The sequence below is a fragment of the Ceratotherium simum genome, chromosome 11 (assembly GCF_057802395.1).
Source record: "Ceratotherium simum simum isolate JZ-2026a chromosome 11, ASM5780239v1, whole genome shotgun sequence".
NCBI lineage: Eukaryota > Metazoa > Chordata > Mammalia > Perissodactyla > Rhinocerotidae > Ceratotherium > Ceratotherium simum.
The window spans coordinates 17,581,823-17,602,508 of NC_141910.1; the positions used below are offsets into that span (position 1 = coordinate 17,581,823).

At 36.8% G+C, this 20,686-nt stretch overlaps 1 protein-coding gene across 2 annotated transcripts in view; it reads right to left on the bottom strand.

Moving 5' to 3' along the window:
* The window catches only part of APLF (aprataxin and PNKP like factor), a 91,830-nt gene extending 71,212 nt beyond the window's left edge, over positions 1-20,618 (bottom strand). The window contains exons 1-2 of one of the 2 annotated variants that reach the window (XM_004435600.3): positions 20,296-20,617; positions 4,085-4,156 (exon numbers count right to left, since the gene is read on the bottom strand). In XM_004435600.3, the coding sequence (XP_004435657.1) occupies positions 4,085-4,156; positions 20,296-20,391 (168 nt within the window). In that variant the 5' untranslated portion in view covers positions 20,392-20,617. Of the gene's footprint in view, positions 1-4,084; positions 4,157-20,295 lie in introns of both variants that reach the window. The other variant, XM_087436643.1, reaches the window with a different exon arrangement.
* Positions 20,619-20,686: the final 68 nt, after the last annotated feature.

The window sequence follows — 20,686 nt, forward strand, 5'->3', positions numbered from 1 at the left end:
GTATTACCATTACCTTTGATGTCGCCTGTCTTTCCCTATCCCATTCTCTTCTCAGTTCCCCCAGAGGTAATTATTATCCTGATTTTTGTGTTTATCACTTCCTTAATTTTCTTTATGGTTTTACCACCTATTTCTATGACCCTGAATATACTATTTATTTTGTAGGATTTTTAATCTTATATAAATGGAGCCATACTGTATATATTCTTCCAATGCTTGCTTTTATCATTCAGTATTATGTTCCTGATTTTAATCCATGTTTTTTCATGTTTCACTGTAATTTATCTTCACTATTGTAGTATATTTCACAATATATTTATATATATATCTATATATATATAGTTGATATATATCACAATATATTTATCAATTCTACTGTTGGCAGAAACGTATGTTGCTTCTAGTTTTTTGCTGTTATATAAACCACTTCTCTCTTCAGGTTCTTGCACATATCCATTGGCACGTGTGTGTGAGGTCTGGCTTGTAGGGAATGCATGCCTTTCTCTTTAGGAAATAACCTCAAGCTATTTTCCAAATGGCTGCACCGTTTAAGTTCCCACCCAGTTTATAACTAGGCAACTTGTCCTACATCCTCACCAACACCTGAAATTGTTAGACTTTTCATTTTTGCCAGTCTTTTGGGTGTGAAATGGTAACTGCATCGTGGTTTCATTTACATTTCTCCACTTAAAAAGGAGGCTGAGTACCTTCTCATGTTTACTAGCCAGTCAGGTTTCCACTTCCGTAATGAGCCACTCAAGTTTTTGGCCCACTTTTCTACTGATTGTTTACTTTTTTCTCATTGATTGAAAGCATTTGATTGAAACCTATATATTTTGGATATCATTCCTTTGCCAATCATGTGTTTTAAATACTTTCTCCCTGTTGTATTTTTCATTTCATTTTCATTATGTTGTCTTTTGATAAGCAAAGGTTCTTAATTTTAATGTAACTGGCTTTTTTTCAATCTTCTTTTACAGTTTCTGCTTTTTATATCATACTTAAAAATCCTTCCCTACTCTAAGGTCATAAAGGTTTTTTCCTATACTATCTTATAACAGTTTTAATTTCACATTTAATCCACTTGGAATTGATTTTTGTGTATAGTTTGAAGTAGGGGGTCTACTTTTTTTTGCCCAAAACAATAACAAACTGTCCCAGTACCACTTATTGATTAAAAAGTCCTTTTCCCCATTGATATGCAAAGCTAGCTCTGGCCCAAATCAAATTCCCCCATACATAGGCCTGAATCTAAGGTTACTTTCAGTTGTAAAATTCTATTCAACTGAAGGCACTAAAACTTCTTGTGAAGATAAATCAACAATTAGTTTTAACTTCAAGAATTTTTTTTGAAGAAGAGAACACCAAATGGCAAGGGAATCCTGACTTGGGAAACATAACAAAAAAAAATACTGCATAGGGTTCAAAGAACCCGAGTTCTAATTCCCATTTGACAACTTGCTGACTATGCAGAATCAGACATTCTCCAGTTGTCAAAAATAATGGTACAAAGAAAAGGGTAAAAAATATTTACCTTTCTCCCATGTTTATAAGGTCACATTTACCAGCAAGTTCATAAAATTATACTAAATAATATTTAAAAGATAAATATAAACAACAGTATAATTTTAAATAAACTTTATCATCTCAATAAATGTCTATAACCTAATGAGGAATTTTTGCTCTAGCTTCTAATTTTCTATCTACCACAGTTTGGTGCTCAAATTTCTTGACTTCATATAGTTGTTTCATATGAGTACAATCTATTTAAAGACCAAGTAAAGGTGAAGACTGCTCTCTAAAGGTGTCTTGAACATTGCTGAACTCCCATGCAGAAATATGACCCACTTCATAATGGATAAAGTCTAACTCGAAGAGAGAATTTTCCATTAATAAAGTCGCCTTTAAGTATATTTATTTTATACTATTAGTACTCTTTTGAATAGTCACAGAAGTTCAAAATATATCTGAATACTTTTCATCTAAGTATACACACAAGTCCAGTTAAGCATCTTTAAGAAGCCAATTTGGAAAACAGTCTAGTTTTTAAAATATAAATGTCCTTGATTAACACTGAGAAAAAATATAAATAAGTTTTAAAATATTCATGCATTAGTAAAAATGATGGTTTCCTAATAGCCTATTTTTGACACATAAAAAATTTAATGCCATGTAAATTTTGTTATAGAAAGGGTTTCTTCTTAGCATTGAGTAAATAAGAGTCTACAAAGAATATCTAATATTTATTCAGTTGTTCACAATATAGTTGATTAACTTGCTCACAAATAAATGTGCTGAGTTCTTAAAATGGATCATTTCATTGTTTACTATTCTGCTACTATGAATTTTTCAGATGTTATTTGAAGCAAAAGCAAAGCTTTTGCTTGCTATAAAGAGTCTGTCTTTATAAGTGGAGTAAAGAGCACTATTGGTTTTTTATTTATTTTCTGTGACATCTGCATACATGGTTAGTAGGTCTGAATACTAATAATACAAACCTAGAAAAGTCTATAAACCTCCTGTAGAAGCTGATGTTCTCTGCTTTGGTATCAAAAATAACTAGAAATCTAATCATCTGGGACTATTTAAATGTTATACTTATCAAAAAATTAAGTACTCACTATAAGTCTTCATTTCATTAACAGGAATTATAGAGCAGTAAATCTAAACAATGTAGAAAGCAAGTATTAAGTCGTGGGTCTTCCACTTGAGACGCCAGAAGGCAGGATAAGAAATTAGAGATTCCTATATTCCTAATCTTAATGTGCTTCAATAACAACAAAATCAAACTTCATTTTAGGTCATACCAGTTTATTGAAAGAGTGTTAGAAATAGGTACTAGAAAATAACATAATTTTGTAAAAATCCATTATATCCCCACTCCTAGAAATGCCACATATAGTTCTCACTGCAGCGTTCATTCATGCATTCAACAAATATTAATTAAGTACCTACTATGTGCTGGGCATTATGCTGGATACTAGAGGTATCGAGATTAGTCAGTGTTCCTACACTCAAGGTGCTTATGATCTAGTAAGTCTCATTTAAGAAGAATAAGACAGCTGGAGAGGATTCAGAGATGAATAACTGACGGCAAATAAAGGGACTCCCACAGGAGTGCTGACCACAGATATCAGCACTTTTTGAGACACTAAGACAATGCAGAATGAGATACAAAGCTTTTTAAAAAATATATATTCAAGGTTGAGATGGGATGAATTCAACATTGGGAAAAACAAAAATTTTCCCAATACTAGAATTAAAAGGATATTTCTCAAATTTGGGAACAGTTTAGCATCAGATAATAAAAGTACTATCTGTATAAAAGAAACAACTAGTGATATAACAGGCAGTTATATATATAAGATGAAAATATATACATGTTTAAAAATGTTATAAATTAATGAATTTTGTTCCATAATAATAATTTTACCACCACAGCATCTAGTCCAAAATAAATGGACCCTCATACACATATTTCATTCTTCTACACAAAAGATTCTGCAAATGAAAAGGAATAATTACATAGCATATTCTCAGAAGCTGCTGTCCCTACAAAACATCAGTGCCTAAACTGTAAAGCAAGCCATTAAAATTCTAGCCCTCAACAGGAACTGTCAAATTAAAATTATTTTTAAAACCCTACAGTTGAAAAAGGTATAAATTTTAGAAACAATCAACTGTATACACAGAGCTATAGAAATCTGTTAAAATACGACCCTAACACTTAAGTGACTTTGGTCGCTAACCCACCCCCGAAATACCAACCATTATATAGTTATGGGCTTTCTTATAGGATCTTATTTATGATATCCAATTATGAATGAAATCATAATGTATACATGAACTGGGAGTCATCTTTCATTAAAATTCTAACTACGTAAATGTAACACTGCCCTATGGGAAAATAGGTAGTTTCAACAGGTTAGCTCTTTCTCTCCTAATTATCTTCCGGGAATAAGAAGGATATATTCTGACATTAATTCCCTATTTCCTTAACCTTGAAAATAATCCCCTCTAATCAGGAGCTGGAAAAAGGTGAGACACAAAAAAAGTTAAAATAAATCATTAATAACATATTTACCGGTTTGATTCGAAGCTGACCATCTACTATCTCAAGAATGGCATGTCTTCTGGATACTCTCTTGTCTGTTATCTACAGGGGAAAACAATAAAAATTTCAAACACAGCTACCTCCCTAGAAAACAATGATTACAGCAACAACAACAAAAACCCCACAGCAATGTTTCTGACATTAGCAGGCTAGATACGTATTATTCATTCAACATCTGTATAACGAAAAGACTATCCTCATTGAACAGATAACGAAACAACTCAGAGATTAAGGGACCCTCCCAAGGTCATAGAAGAATAAATGGCAGAGCAGAGAATCAAGCTTGGAATCTAAAGATTCCAAAACCTCTCATGATGGTTTCCATTCAAGACAGAGGACAGTGGGGATTCTTATCAATAGAAACCATAAAATGAGAAAAAAAAATCTATATAATATAGACTTACTAGGCAACATTTCAAATACAGGAAATATATAATATGTCATAATGACACAAGCTTTTAAAAAGCAGCAGTCTGGCAAATGTAAAAGGTGTGACTACAAGCTCTGGGGTCAGGCAGACCTGTATTTGAGCTCTGGGGCCATCGGAAGTCGTTAAGAGAACAGGAAGGCGGGAGGGGGAGTAGTGAAAACCAGATATTTACAGTGGAGAAGAGATTATCAACTATTTTTTATTAATATATATTTGCTTCCTGTTTTGAGCCAACAGTGTTCTAATTATGCTCACAATCATTTCTGCATACCAAAGTTTAAAAATTGTTTGTACTTTAAACGCTGAAATTGCCGATCAAGCCTTCCCTGCATGGCTATAAACACAACAGTTAAGATGACCTTTGTAATTTGTGGCTGATATATAACGAAAACATTCTAAGCAGTAACTTTAGTTAATACCATAATTATTTGACCAATCTCTCGGTTACCTTATATCAACTCTGATATTATCCACATCAGGACCAAAATTATCAGTAAAAGCAGACTACAGCAATGCCTAAATTCAATTAAACCCATTAGTTCTGCAAAAATGTGAAACTGCCAGGAATCAGTATAACAAGAGAGCAGTTATTCAGGCTGTGACTATATAAAAATAGTAACATCAGGCATCACAGCAGAATGAATTCCACATACATGAATTTTCCACACAGCTACAGTTAATTTTTAGAACATTTTTAAAAATAAAGTATCTTAAAGGTAGCCTATTTAAAATATATCCACTGTTAGCCACAATGGCTATTTCAAATAAGTAAATATAAACTAATAATCTATTCTATCAGAAAAGAGAGGAAAGAAATTTGGAGGTTCCTATATTCTTTCCCATAACGTGCCTTAGTGGGCCAAAAATAACCACAGTCATCTGATAACCCACTTTACCACTTGCATAGATTTTATCATCTGCATAGAACTTTCACTTAAATGTTGAGATTCACCGTCATACTGTCATAGCTATTACTGACATTTTACATATTTGGAAATTGAAAGTCCAGAGAATTTAAGTAGCTTGTGTAGGTCACTCTTCCAGTAGGTAGTGCTCAAATCCATACTCATTAATAAAAACAATTATGTGAGAAAAATAGTCATATATGATTCTACATCTACATGTAATCATTCAGAAGTAGTTTCAAGAAATGTAAATTATTCTGTGGCAGGGAGTAAGAACTTTCTATTTCTAACTTGGGTAGTCAAATCTCATTATTATCTTCAATAAAACAAATCGATTTTCTAACCAACAGACTAACAAACTATCAAATATAAAACCACAATATACAATGATGGTTCCTGTAATAGTCCAGCTTGGGTTTCTTTCTTTTTCAAACCATATTTTTGCAGGAAGCAATAATGGACTTTTCCTATCTCAGTATGTTTTTGAAGTAGACTTCACTGACGCTAGCAAGAAAAAGATATCTTAAATAATATAAAAGTATAATGTGACCTCTAGTGGACATATGATTCCACAACAGTGTAATTTCACTGCAAACTGTGCGTTTCTATAGAACATCAAAAGAGGTGTTTTAAAGAGTCTTTGAAATTAACATCATTCACGCATTTAGCTATAATTGTCCCTTTTAAACGATACCTCTAAATAATGAGTAAGCTACAAAATAATAATTTATGCTTTCTCCATGGGAAGCTTAAAGATTTAACAAATTATCATTAAAGTTTGTTTTAATTTCAGGATGGGGTGGGAGGGGTGGGGGGGGTGGGAGGTAGGTCACAAATAGATTATCCTAAAGACGTGATGACCTGCTTTATTTAGCATCGATCGCTGCTCCTTGTGCAGAGTAAATATCCATACATTCTTATGAATACATTAACTGTGATAGCAGTTATTTATCAAGACCAAGGCACTGTTCTACATTTATCATGTATTATCTTTTTTAATCTTCACAAAACCTGTGGAAAAGATACTATTATCTTCATTTTATGGGTGAGAAGTAGAAATGCAGAGAGGTTAAGCAACTACTTAAAGTTACACAGCCAGTAAGCGGCAGGACCAGGGTTGGAACCCAAGGAATCTGATTCTAGAGACACCTTTTGCTCTTAACACTGTACTGCCTCCCTCATTATCATTACGTAAAACATCATTTTTTAAAATTATTTACCATCGGCTTAACTGTCTAAACGAGAACTACTAAAGAACTGGAAATAGACAGAATGGTTATTTAACAAACAAGACTTTCTGAGAAAGAGGCCGTCAGGCTTTCATTAGGTCCTGTTTATTCTAACGTCATACCCAAGTCTAAGAAGATGTGTTATCTGAATTCCCAATTCTCTATTCACAGCAGATAATAAAGTAGATAGGGTTTAGTAGGCAGCGTATTGACAATGGAGAAAAAATGACTGATGATCTGCAAGTGGAAAGACAAAGACTATAGAAAAGCAAAGAAACCCAAGGACTCACAAAGAGTACACTGCAGAGGCTATTGAGAGTAGGGACAAATGGCATAACATATTTCAAAAGGTACTAAAGGCTTACCCGAGTTTACTTATTGATTACCAAGAGTCACCAGGTTTAAATGAAAACTTCATTTGAAAGCCAGATATTTCACATCTTCGAAAGCCATTAAAAAAGTTAAAATCGAGGAATTCCAGTTTCCTGTCGAATAATTGTAGCCACCTAAACTCTAATCACACCACACATCCTCCAAAAAATCAGAGATCAACAAATGGAGCAAATAAAACCACCTATATCCCACATCGGCCCTACTAGGAGACAGTTTACCACAAACTTTAATTTACATGTAACAGGGGACAGAAACACCAAATGCAGAAGATCGAGCTTCAGCACCTCTGCTGGGACAGAAAGTCAGGTGGCAACCGGGAGGACAAGAGAAGAGCAGGAGTGAGAACCCAGGGTGGAGCACAGGCAACACCACTCCCAGAAAAGAAGTCACGCAGTGAGAGGGCAATGCTGAAAACGCCTCTCACATCCAGCAGTTCAGGGGTCCAGCAACATCGGGAACACCTGGGCACCAATATGAATAATGATAATAATGGAATGTAACACACTGAATACAAAAATAATCCATGAGCTCATCCTGAACTCAAGAAAGGGGCTGGGGCTAGAGCTGGGAGGAAACGCCTTTCTTTATAAAAGAATGCCAGCTCATGTAGAATAAATGATCAAACCAGATAATCACTATTTTTTAACTACCAATGTAATAACTGACTCAGTAAAGGATCAATGGATGTTAACTTTCAGGTGAAAGCTTGATAGGAAACAGAATATTCGTGAAGTCTCAAAGCATCACTCCCTGGATTCCTCACAAAGGGAGAAGTGCCTTCACTGGAGAAGTCTGAGAGACACCACCTTCCCCAAGTGAGCACACTTACGACATCACCAACGACAGGACAGACTGATGGGTAGGCCTCCTGACATGAGGCTCTGAGTTCACATCACCTATGGACTACTCTTGCCCAAAATGTCTAAGCTAAAGCTAATTTTGTGGAAGCAATCAGACAAATCAAAATTGTGGGCATTCTATGAAACAACTGGCCTGGACTCCTAAAAACATTAATGCCATGAAGGACAGAAAAGTTTTAGATTAAACTGAATCCTAATTTTTTTAAAAAAAAATGTTAAAAAGGACATTACTGGAAAAGTTTAGTAAAACGGAATACGGAATATTAAAATTCATTGCACAAATACAAATTTCTCAAGTGTGATAACAGTATATGTATATATTTTTTATTTATGTAGAAATGTCCTTGATCTTAGGTGATATATGTTGACATATTTAGGGATGAAGTGCCATAATAATGTACTTTCAAATGGATTCAGGAGAAAGAGAGAGAGAAAAAAAAATACACATATATATGTATGCATGTATGTATGAGAGAGACAGAAAGAGAGAGAGTAAATGTGGCAAAATGTTAACCATTAATTAACCTAGGATAAGGATATATAAGTATTCATGGTACTATTCAACTTTTCTATAGGTCTGAAATCTTTCAAAATGAAAAGTTGAGGGAGAAATAGTTAAAATTTCAAAAATGATAGTACTTAAAAGGATTATCATCAAGTTATCTAAAAAATGTAGTGTACATGATTACTAAATAATAAATTGGTAAATGCTAAATGAAGTGTAATTCTATTTAAACTTGTTTCTGTAAAATTAATAAGCCTCTTTCTATTTAGTTATATGTAATTTTTTAAAAATCTTTTAATTTCTTAAGTACGACAAACTGGTAGCCAATAGGCCACAAATCACTCACATACTGTTTTTTTTTTAATTTTTACTTTGAAGAGTATATGTGCGCTCCATCTCACCATAGTCCCCAGTACTCCCTATAATCTTCCACTCAGCCCACTTCTCTCTTTATTGCATACCTAGCCTCTACAGGCATTTGAATTTGCAACTCTTGACTTAAACCACGTCTATACTTTTTAGATGCTAATTCTTCACATGTGACACCGTGTACTCGATGCTATTAGTTGCTTAATCAGTATCTATTCATTTCTTCTTCCACACTAATATTACTTCAGTTTTGTTTACAGTAGCAATGTACTCAGTTAAAAATATCCAAATGCCCAGAATTCCTTGTAGCTATGGATGGCCAATTGACACAGTTCTAGCAAAGGATATAAGACAGAGTGTGTATTAACCACATTCTCTAGTTTCTGTATTGGATGCTTTGATAACTGCGGCCTTGCTGACTAGGGAAGGACTACCCTACCCAGAGTTACAGGATTCTTAGAGAGTAAATGACTGACCTGCAAGTGCACTTTTCATATGCAAACTAACCAATCCGAGGCCGGTACCAACAATCATGGCTTGGGCTTTCCCTGGCTCTTACGCTGCCCTTATTACCCCAGGGCTGGGCATCAGACTACTAGCGGCAGCCCCCACAGCCCAGAGCCCCAGAGAATTATTCAAACTAGACCATCCTGAACCTGCTTACCCTGCCTTGCCCATTCATTCCCAAGAAAACCACAGTAAAGGTTTTCCTGTAGTTCGCCTAGCTCTCTGCCTTCTGCCTTCAACCGACCTCATGCGGCCCTGCGTGGCATGCTGTGCCCTTCTTTCTCTTGGGAACTGTAATAAATTATCTTCTCAATGGCGATCATCTGATCTGTTGGCCTCACCATACCTGAACATGACAGCAAAATCTACATTTTAAAACAGAGTGGAGCTTCTGGAAAGATTACTGTCTTCCTGATGACAAGGAACAGGCTCAACTGGCATGCACCCTTTGCCCTCTGCCTTTCTCCTTTCTTCCTGCTTAAATGTGACCCCTCGAGATGCAGCAGCCATCTTATGACTACAGGCATGAAAGCTACTTGCAAAGGATGACCAAGGAGGAACACAGAAAAGCCGGTTCCTTGAGTAGCTGCACCAGCCCTGGACTGACTGCCCCTGAGATTCTCTGTTACAGGAGAAAAATCAATTTGATTCAGCTGGTGTTTGTCAGATTTCTGTTACTTGCAGCCAAAGCAGTTATAATTAATACATATTACTCTAACAACTGTTATATTGACACTGGATATCTAATAAGAAATTCGTTTATGCTCAGCCAGTCAGAGAAGGACTATTAGAAAACAGAAAAGCTAACTAAATTGAACATTTAAGTACAAGAACGTTGTTGACTATTAAAAGAACTGCAGAGCATACAGCAGGAGCTTAGAAAAGAAACCATGAATAATAACACGCATGCTGAAGGACAACACTGAAAACACTCCTACCCTCCGTTAGCCACAGCTAAAATGATAGCAATTTTTCTTCAGATACCATAGAAAAAAATCCTTTTTACTTGAATTCTTCATATTGTTTCTTAAATGGGGACAAGGCTCTCTGTTTTTACGTCACTTTTGTATTGATACAGTGTGGAGCCCTTATCTTTTTCTGGTTTCGAATTGAATGTTTCATGTACGTATAAGACCTTTCTCCATTTTTAAGACATGAAGTTTGTGCTAGAAGAAAAGATAAAGACATGAAAACATAACTGTTTGTGATCTGTTTGTCAAATATTTATTTGGGGCATTTATTGAAGTCAAACAAAATGAAGATTTTCTTATGCTACCAGCAGAAATGCTTAGATGTTTTGAATCAAGGTCTCTGACTTATTTATCATTTCCAAAATTCTAAAAATAAAAAAACACTCGAATAATGTAAAAGCAGAAAAGCTACCCGATCCTGAAATAGACCCAATAGAATGGCACCTTTCATTTCGTTTTTGTCTATATATAATATTTACTGAAAAACCAACACTAGTCAATTTTTCTTGAAATGTTTTCCTAGAGAAATTTCTGAATATCATAGTCAGGTATAATATAGCTCATGAACTCAATGTTCCCATTTAGTCCGGTTCCTATGAACCTAAAAACAAAGAAGAAGAGATTTGTTTATTTTTTTCAGTACAAACTACATAATACACCAAGGGCTAACATAATAAAAATCTTCTTGTACAATACTTTATAGTTTATGGTGCTTTCACACAATATTATCTAGTTTGCTCTATCAACAACAGAAAAATAAAAAATAGATAAGTTCAAACTTTCATGGTAGAGAAAAACAAAAAATCATCTGGTATGGGATTTGAGCCTATATTATGAGAAAATATATAAACCTAATGAAGCATGGGATCTATTTTAGGCATAATTTGCATAAAATTCTTTCCTCAAACTTTGTGTTTAAGTGGCATATAAATAAAATCTAAAATTAAGAGCCAAATTGAATAGACTAGTTACTGTAAACCAGTCAACAAACCATAAAATTTTCTTATCTAGAGGGCTTTCCAGTTGTATCAGGTCCAGCATACCCTCCAGAGCTCGGTCATCAACACTAAGACTCTGCCATACATAACATTAAATGATAAGTCCATCTCATTCCTCAATAGAGGAAAAGTTAGTTGATACAAGATATTTGATATTATTGCACTTGGAATGTACCAAAGTCCAATTTCTGATATGAAGAAAGGTCAAGTTTGAGGAAATGAACTTGATTTTGGCCAGAGGGTATCTAGGCAGACTCCAGTGTACCAATAAGCTCTCTTTAAAAGGTTATTAATATACCGGATGTGAAGTGATCTTTGAAACTTGTGAATATACTTTTTCATAAGAATAACAGCATAAATAGTAGTCAGGTTATTATGCTATCTCACAAACACCTATTCAATCCACAATACTGATGAAACATGGATCATTTAGATTTTAAAAAGTAAAATCAAATACTTTCTGAGTACCTAATTCAAGGTTGCTGAATTGTTAGCCAATGTGATGGAATTGTGCTGACTTGATGCCACTGAAATTTCAACTCACCCAACCTGTTTGGCTTGCAATACCGCTTGCATTGTGAATGCCGTACAAATGTGAGAACATCATCCTCATCGTCATTATGTTATGACAGAGGAAACACAGTAAGTAAAACATAAGCAGAGCTTAGGAAGAGAAAACTGAGTTTAAATCCCCAGTTGAGACTTTGGTAAATCAAAGTTTCTGAAGACTTACATTTCTTAACGACCTAATCTGTGCCAAGCATTCCACTTAGTGTGTCTAAAAGTGGTTTTCAACTCTGCTTTTGCAAAAGAATCATATTCAGAGCCTTTAAAAATACAGATACCCAGATATTTCCTACAAAATCAAATTACCAGAAAAAGGAGCTTGGACAGAGGTATGGAGATATGTGAGATATCGGAGAAGGTGATATGTTCAGGTTGAGTAGTACACGGGAGACGACAACATGGTGATACTGATTTACAAATAAATAAATATACATACGAAAAGTAATTCACTACACGCCTATTAGAATGGCCAAAATCCAAAACACTGACAACACTAAATGCCAGTGAGAATGTGGAACAATAGGAACTCTCATTCATTGATGGTGGGAATACAAAAAGGTACAGCCACCTTGGAAGACAGTTGGTAGTTTCTTACAAAACTAAACACACTCTTATCAGACAATCCAGCAATTGCACTCCTTGGTATTTACCCAAATGAACTGAAGATACGTCCACACAAAAATGTGCACATGAATGTTTATAACAGCTTTATTCATAATTGCCAAAACTTGGAAGCAAACAAGATATCCTTCAATAGGTAAATGGATAAACTGTGGGACATCCAGACAACGGAATATTACTCATCACTAAAAAGCCTTGAAAAGACATGGAGGAACCTTAAATACATATTACTAAGTGAAAGAAGCCAATCTGAAAAGGCTACATATACATACTGTATGATTTCAATTATATGATATTCTGGAAAAGGTAAAACTGTGGAGACAGCAAATAGTTCAATAGTTGCCAGGGGTTGGGAAGGCAAGGAAGGATGAACAGAGCACAGAGGACTTTTAGGGCAGTGAAACTATTCTGTGTGATACTACAACGGTGGATACATGTCACTACATATTTGTCAAAACCCACAGAATGTACACCAAGAGTGAACCCTAGTGTAAACTACGGACTTCGGGCAATAATGACACGTCAACATAGGTTCACTGAATATAGCACTGTGGTATGGGGTATTGATAGCGGGGGAGGTTGTGCGTGTGTGGGGGCAGGGGTATACGGGAACTCTCTGTACTTTCCACTCAATTCTGCTGTGAACCTAAAACTGCTCAATAAAATAAAGCCTATTTAAAAAAAAGAAAACTAGTACATACTGTAAAAGCTAAACGGGATCATTGATGTAATGTGATTATCCCCCAAGTCTAGTCAGCACTTATCTAATTATCCAATATGCCAGGTGCTTTCGAACCTTAGAGCCTTAAATCGTACATTCACTTAGCCTGAAGGCCCCTTCCCTCCCAACTTCCCACTCTCCACCTACCAAAATTCTGTTCTAACACTTCAAAATCTTCTCAATATGTCACAGAGTTCATGAAGGCTTCTCTGATCCCTCATCTTAACCGTGGGTTCCTTCCTATACCTCTCTGTATCATGTAACATCCTTCTGTTGGCTCATGGTATTGAAACAAAACTTTTAATTAAATGTGACCTTTGAAAAATTAGAGGTTATATCTAAAAATCCACATTTCTTACTGCTCTTGGAAAAAACGATATGACACCGTTGCCAGGCGGGAATGGGGGTGAGTAGCAGGGACTGCACTACAGATCCCTCTCCTCGAGGCCTCCCCCATGCCGAGGCAGTTGTCGTCTATAACACTGCTGTCATTTATCACTATCCCTGTGTTGTTGTTCGTACACCCCACCACTTCACTCATTCAAGGTGCCAGCCTGGCTCCACTCCCCATTCGAGGTTGTAACCCCCATTTAGTTACTCGCTTCCGTGTCTCTCACACCTACTAAACTGTAAGTTTCTCGAGACCAAGGACTTATTTCTCTTTCATCCCTCCCATCTGATTATAGTATATATTTATCAACTATTTTCTGAATGTACTAAATTATTGGTCAACAAAATAGGAAACATGGTAACACAATCCATCGTGAATGTTGCTCCTTAAGTTTTTTCAGTTGGTAGCACTGCTTCTTTACTATGTTTAAATTCACTTCAAAACTCTAAGACATCCTTTTTACACCTAAGTTATAAGTAGGCTTTTTTTGAGAGTTGGAAGTGAGAGGCTGAGAGGCAGAAAAGGAAGAGATCATGCATTGAAGGCCTACTATGTGCCAGGCATTGTACTAGGCTCAGTAATTAAGTGAGGAAGGGGCAAAACCCAGCAGCTGGAAGTGTATGCCACATCCCTAGGGACAAACCTTATTGCACCAGGTAAGACTAGCATTCCAGGACAGCCAGTAGGATTCTGCAACAAGCAGGAACAGTACAAAGTTGCCAGGCTAGAGAGCGGTTACTTGTGTAAACTTTGTGGAACACGTACAGCATTCTTAGAAGTGGTGAACTGATGCCATGTGAAGAGTCTACACTGGAGTCCATGACTATCGCCACCCCCAACGGGGGACTCTTCTCTTTTTAATTAAAGCAGTTGATTCAACTACAGCTGCCTATAGGAAGTATTACTAGATACCTAGTGCTGTTCTATTTCCTTGGAAGAAAATAAATCATAAAGAAATGTGTCCTATAATCCCTGCTATCAAAACAAAATAAGGAAAATCTGAAATCAGAAACAGCAGTCTTCATTTAAGAGTGTAATCAGCTTTAAATACAGAAAAACCATAAAGCTAATAATTTGGCTTAAAGGTACTCTGTTACCTGAGATGCTGTACATACTGTAAAATTTTCTTTTTAATTAAATTTTTTATTTAAGATAGTTGTAGATTCACATGTAGTTAAAAGATATAACATAGAAAGATCTCTTGTGCCTTTTACTCAAGTTTCCCCCAGCAGTAACATCTTGCAAAACTATAATACAGTATCACAACCAAATACTGATATTGATACAGTCGAGATACAAAACATTTCCATCACCACAAAAATCCCCAATGTTGCTGTTTTATAGCTATATCCAATTCCCTCCTGCTCCTCTCCTCCTTTTTTTTTTTTGAGGAAGATTGGCCCTGAGCTAACATCGGTTGCCAATCTTCCTCTTTTTTCTTTTCTCCCCAAAGCCCCAGTACATAGTTATATAACCTAGTTGTAGGTCTTTCTAGTTCTTCTATGTGGGACGCCGCCTCAGCATGGCTTGATGAGCGGTGAGTAGGTCCGCACCCAGAGGACAGAACTGGCGAACCCCGGGCTGCCAAGTGGAACATGCAAACCTAACAGCTACACCACTGGGTTGGCCCCTCTCCTCCCTTTTTTAAAACCTGGAAACACTAATGTGTTCTTCAGTTTTATAATTTTGTCACTTCAATGATGTTATATAAATGAAGTCATACAATATGTAACCTTCAAGACTGACTGTTTTCACCCTGGATAATGCCCTGGAGACTCCTCCTGCTGTAGAACCTTTTATTTATTGGTGCAGATCATGAAACAGAATTACAACCTAGTAAAGTAAATAAAGACCTTGGGTTTGCTGACGAAGCACACTAAAGCAAAGGGCACAAGAAAAGTAAACTTCCCTGTGCACTGTTATCTACGAGTGTTCCTGCCACTGTAAAGACATAAAGACATTCTCACTGTCAAATTGTTTTACCACCAAGACTGTTTTACACACTGGAATTACAAACGTTTATGCTTGTGTGGCCAATGAACTTTTGTGAAACTTATCTCCAAAAAACATGGCTAGTTAAGTGAGAGACTTCAAAAACCATCCTTATTATTATTAATCATTTCAGATGGATACAAATTTACCATGAACCTCCTGAGTTTTCCCACTTAGAACTAAGTCTTTGTTGTCTCACATTAAAAAAAAAGAATCTCACTGGAATAGCTATTGTTTGAAACAACAGCCCTCGTGTTGAGTTTTACCCACTGCAGAGAAGAAACACATCTGTCTGTCAGCTCCAAAATCTTAAAAACTGTAAGGTGATTTGTTTGTTCTTTAAGTTTTTCCTTCAATGCATTTAGGATGTTGTTCATAACCACTTCTAGTATCTGCCAAACCTGGCAAGAGAATCTCATCGCTGAACGATTATTGGGAAAGGAAAAGTAAAATCCTGACCAGATAATTAACTTTCTACTCCTTACCATTTTTAAAAACAGAAACCAAATAGGTCATCTCACATTAGCAAGCCTATAACACAAAGATCAAGCTACAAATAATGAAAGGGACTGCAACATGTTGCCATGTTTGTAAAATAGAGGCCCAAAATCCATCTGTCTTTAAGCCACATCCACAGTGTTCTGTGTTGGTGATACAATTTATTAAGCAAATCAAAACTCATCAGTCACCACACATAACATTTCCAGATGAAGCACATACTGTGTTAAGTTTCTAACTTAGATATAGATAGAGAGACAGAGAGAGAGATACAGAAAGAGAAAAAGAGAGAGAGAGAAAAGAGAAAAAGAAAACCTCCCAGGCAGTCCCTTCAAATGTCTGTATAGGTTAATAAACTATGGAGAAAAGTAATAGAATGCTATTTAAACATTCAAGTAATTACTTGTCCAGTAAAAAACATAACAGCAGGTGAACTTCAACTTTCTCAATAACCTTACTACATATACATATATGTACACACACACACACACACACACACCCCTTTAGGACTGACTTTCCCATCACAACCTTGAACTACCACTCCTTTTCCTGCTTTGAGAAGGGTCCTAACGCTAATATCAACGGTTCTATTTAGACACTAGAGGTTAACCAGGATAATATTCCACATTCCTTACTCCCTGGTATTAGCTCAGTTACACAGGTTTGTCTCCACAGTTCAAGAGAAAACTCCTAGAGGGCAGGGACCCAGATCTCACTCATCTTTGTATGTTCCACAGTGCTAGGGCCTGCAAAACGTGCTGCACAAAGTGGGCACTAAACAAGATATGCTGAATGTTAAGAAAACAATATATATGTATTTAGGGAGAGATCTACAAAACTCCTGAATGCAAGAGGCAAATTTTCTAACTCCCAAATATCCCAAAGAAGGTGGAGAATATAGAGCTTAGAGGTACTGTGTGTCCAAAAACTTATGTGTGCCCTTTAAATAACCAATCTACGCCTCAATTTTCTCATCTGGACAATGAGGATAATAAGAGCACCTAACTCATAGGGCTTTGAAAGAATTAAAGAAGTTGGTATATGTAAAGTCCTTAAATCAATGCTTGGAACACTACACACTACATAACGGTTAGCTACTTATATTACCAAAAAAGACTATTACAATAAAAGTAAGGACCACACAGTCACACAAAAAGGGCCAAAAGCTTAAAAGAAATTATTCTAGAAAAGATAAGATCACCTTCAACAAAATATTAGCAAATCAAATACAACAGTACATTAAAAGGATCATACACCATGATCAAGTGGGATTTATTCCATAGATTCAAGGATGGTTCAACATCAGCCAATCAATCAATGTGATATATACCACATTAACAAAATGAAGAATAAAAATCACATGATCATCACAATAGATGCAGAGAATGCAATCAACAAGACTCAGCACCCATTTATGATAAAAACTCTGAATAAAATGGATATAGAAGGAAAGTTCTCAAGACAATAAAGGCCACATATGACAAACCCACAGCCAACATCTTACTCTATGATGAAAAACTGAAAGCCATACCTCTGAGAACAGGAAGCAGACAAGGATACTCACTTTCACCACTCTTACTCAACACAGTATTGGAAGTCTTAGCCAGAGCAATTAGGCAAGAAAAAGAAATGAAAGGGATCCAAATGGAAAGGAAGAAGTAAAACTGTCACTATTTGCAGATGACATAATTTTATATATTAAAAAAACCTAAAGAATCCACCAAAAAACTATTAGAAATAATAAACGAATACAGTAAAGTTCCACGGTACAAAATCAACATGCAAAACTGAGTTGCATTTCTATACACTAACAATGAAACAGCAGAAACAGAAATCAAGACTACAGTCCCAATTACAATCGCAACAAAAAGAATAAATATTCAGGAATAAATTTAACCAAGGAGGTGAAAAACCTGTACACTGAAAACTATAAAACATTGTAGAAGGAAATTGAAGAAGACACAAAGAAATGGAAAGATATTCCATGCTCTTGGATTGGAAGACTTAACATAGTTAAAATTAAAATGTCCATACCACCTAAAGCCATCTACAGAGTCAATGCAATCCCTATCAAAGTCCCAACAACATTTTTCATGGAAATAGAACAAAGAATCCTAAAATTTATATGGAACAACAAAAGACCCCAAATAGCCAAAGCGCTCTTGAGAAAAAAGAACAAAGCTGGAGGCATCACACTCCCTGATTTCAAATATACTACAAAGCTACAGTAATCAAAACAATGTGGTACTGGCACAAAAACAGACACACAGATCAATGGAACAGAAATGAGAGCATAGAAATAAACCCACACATTTATGGACAGCTAATATTCAACAAGGAGCCAAGAGCATACAATGGAGAAAACAAAGTCTCTTCAATAAATGGTGCTGGGAAAACTGCACAGCCACATGCAAAAGAATGAAAGTAGACCATTATCTTACACCATACACAAAAATTACCTCAAAATAGATTAATGGAGCCGGCCCCGTGGCTTAGCGGTTAAGTGCGTGTGCTCTGATACTGGTGGCCCAGGTTCAGATCCCAGGCGTGCACCGACACACCTCTTCTCCGGCCATGCTGAGGCCGCATCCCACATACAGCAACTAGACGGATGTGTAACTATGACATACAACTTTCCACTGGGGCTTTGGGGGAAAAAAAAGGAGGAGGATTGGCAATAGATGTTAGCTCAGAGCTGGTCTTCCTCAGCAAAAAGAGGAGGATTGCCATGGATGTTAGCTCAGGGCTGATCTTCCTCACAAAAAAATAAATAAAAAAAAAAATAGATTAATGACTTAAACGTAAGACCTGAAACCATAAAACTCCTAGAAGAAAACATACACAGTACCCTCTGATGTCAGTCTTAGCAGTATCTTTTTGAATATGTCTCCTAAGGCCAAGGAAACAAAAGAAAAAATAAACAAACAAGATTACATCAAACTAAAAAGCTTCTGTACAGGAAAGGAAACCATAAACAAAATGAAAAGACAGCCTACCAACTGGGAGAAAATATTTGCAAGTCATATTTCCAATAAGGGGTTAATATCTAAAATACTTAAAGAACTCATACAATTCAACAACAAAAAGAAACTAGATTAAAAAACGGACAGAGGATCTGAACAGACATCTTCCCAAAGAAGATATACAGATGGCCAAAAGGCACATGAAAAGATATTCAACATTGCTAATTATTAGGGAAATGCAAATCAAACCACAATGAGATATCACCTCACGCTGGTCAGGACAGCTGTTATTAAAAAGACAAGAAATAAGAAGTGTTGGAGAGGATGTGGAGAAAAGGGAACCTCACACGCTGCTGGTGGGAATATAAACTGTTGCAGACACTACGGAAAACAGTACGGAGACTTCAAAAAATTAAAAATAAAACTACCATATGATCCAGCTATTCCACTTCTGGATATTTATCCAAAGAAGACAAAAACACTAATTTGAAAAGATATATATGCACCCCTATGTTCACTGCAGCATTATTCACAATAGCCAAGACTTGCAAGCAACCTAAGTGCCTATCCATGGATGAATGGATGTGGTATACACACACAATAGAATACTACTCAGCCAGTAAAAAAAGGATAAAATCTTGCTATTTGCAACATGGATGGACCTTGAGGGTATTATGCTAAGCAAAATAAGTCAGATGAGAAAGCCAAATACCATGATTTCACTCTTATGTGAAGACAGAGAAGGAGAACACATTGGTGGTTACCAGAGCAGAAGGGTGAAAGGTGTAAATTGCACATACAAAAAAAGTAAGATCAGAGGTTGGCAAATTTTTTCTGTAAAGGGTCAGATACTACTCCAGATACTGTGGCTTGTCAGGCCAAGAGGCACTATCCTCAATCCCTGGAGCAATTATTCTCTCTGAAAAGCTAAGAGGTTTTTTATTTGCTTATATTTTAAAATTTGAGAACGATTCTTAGTTCTGGAAAAACAGGCTGGATTTGGACCCAAGGTCATAGTTTGTGGGCTCCTGGATAAGGTTATAATGATAACATAAGTCAGTGCTTTTTAAAGGCAACATAAGGAAACGTTTGTGAGTTGATTCAAGTTGACTGAAAAACGTGCTGCCCCCAAACTTCTAATACCCAGACAGGCAGAGCTGGCGTGGTGAGGAATCGGGCCAGGGCGGGGAGGGGGGCCTTGGGAGCCTGCAAGGACCTCCCTCGGCTCTCCGGGTCCGGCCCAGCCCCGGGCCACACTTACTCCCAGCAGCGGCCCGCGGCCGATCACCGTCTCCCCTGGCGCCAGGGCCACCCGGGGGCCGCCGTCCTGCGGCTGCAGCTCGAAGCCCCCAGACATGGCGGCGACGATCAGGCCCCTTCACAAGGAGATGGACCCCGCGGCCGTTTCCGCCTTCCATGGACAGGCGCGGGACCTACGCCGGCCCCCGGAAAAACACAGGGGGAGGGGGAGCAAAGACTCGGCTCAGCCGTGTCCAGTCCCCGCGCAGCAGGGGCCCCAGAGAGGTGTCCCAGCCCCGCCTTTCCATTCCGACAAGCTACGCACTCAGGGATTCCCCCATCGGGAGGGCTCAAAATTATCGTTTGAAAGCCCCGGTTTAATCCCCCCACCCTTTCTCACTCCCCCCGTCCGG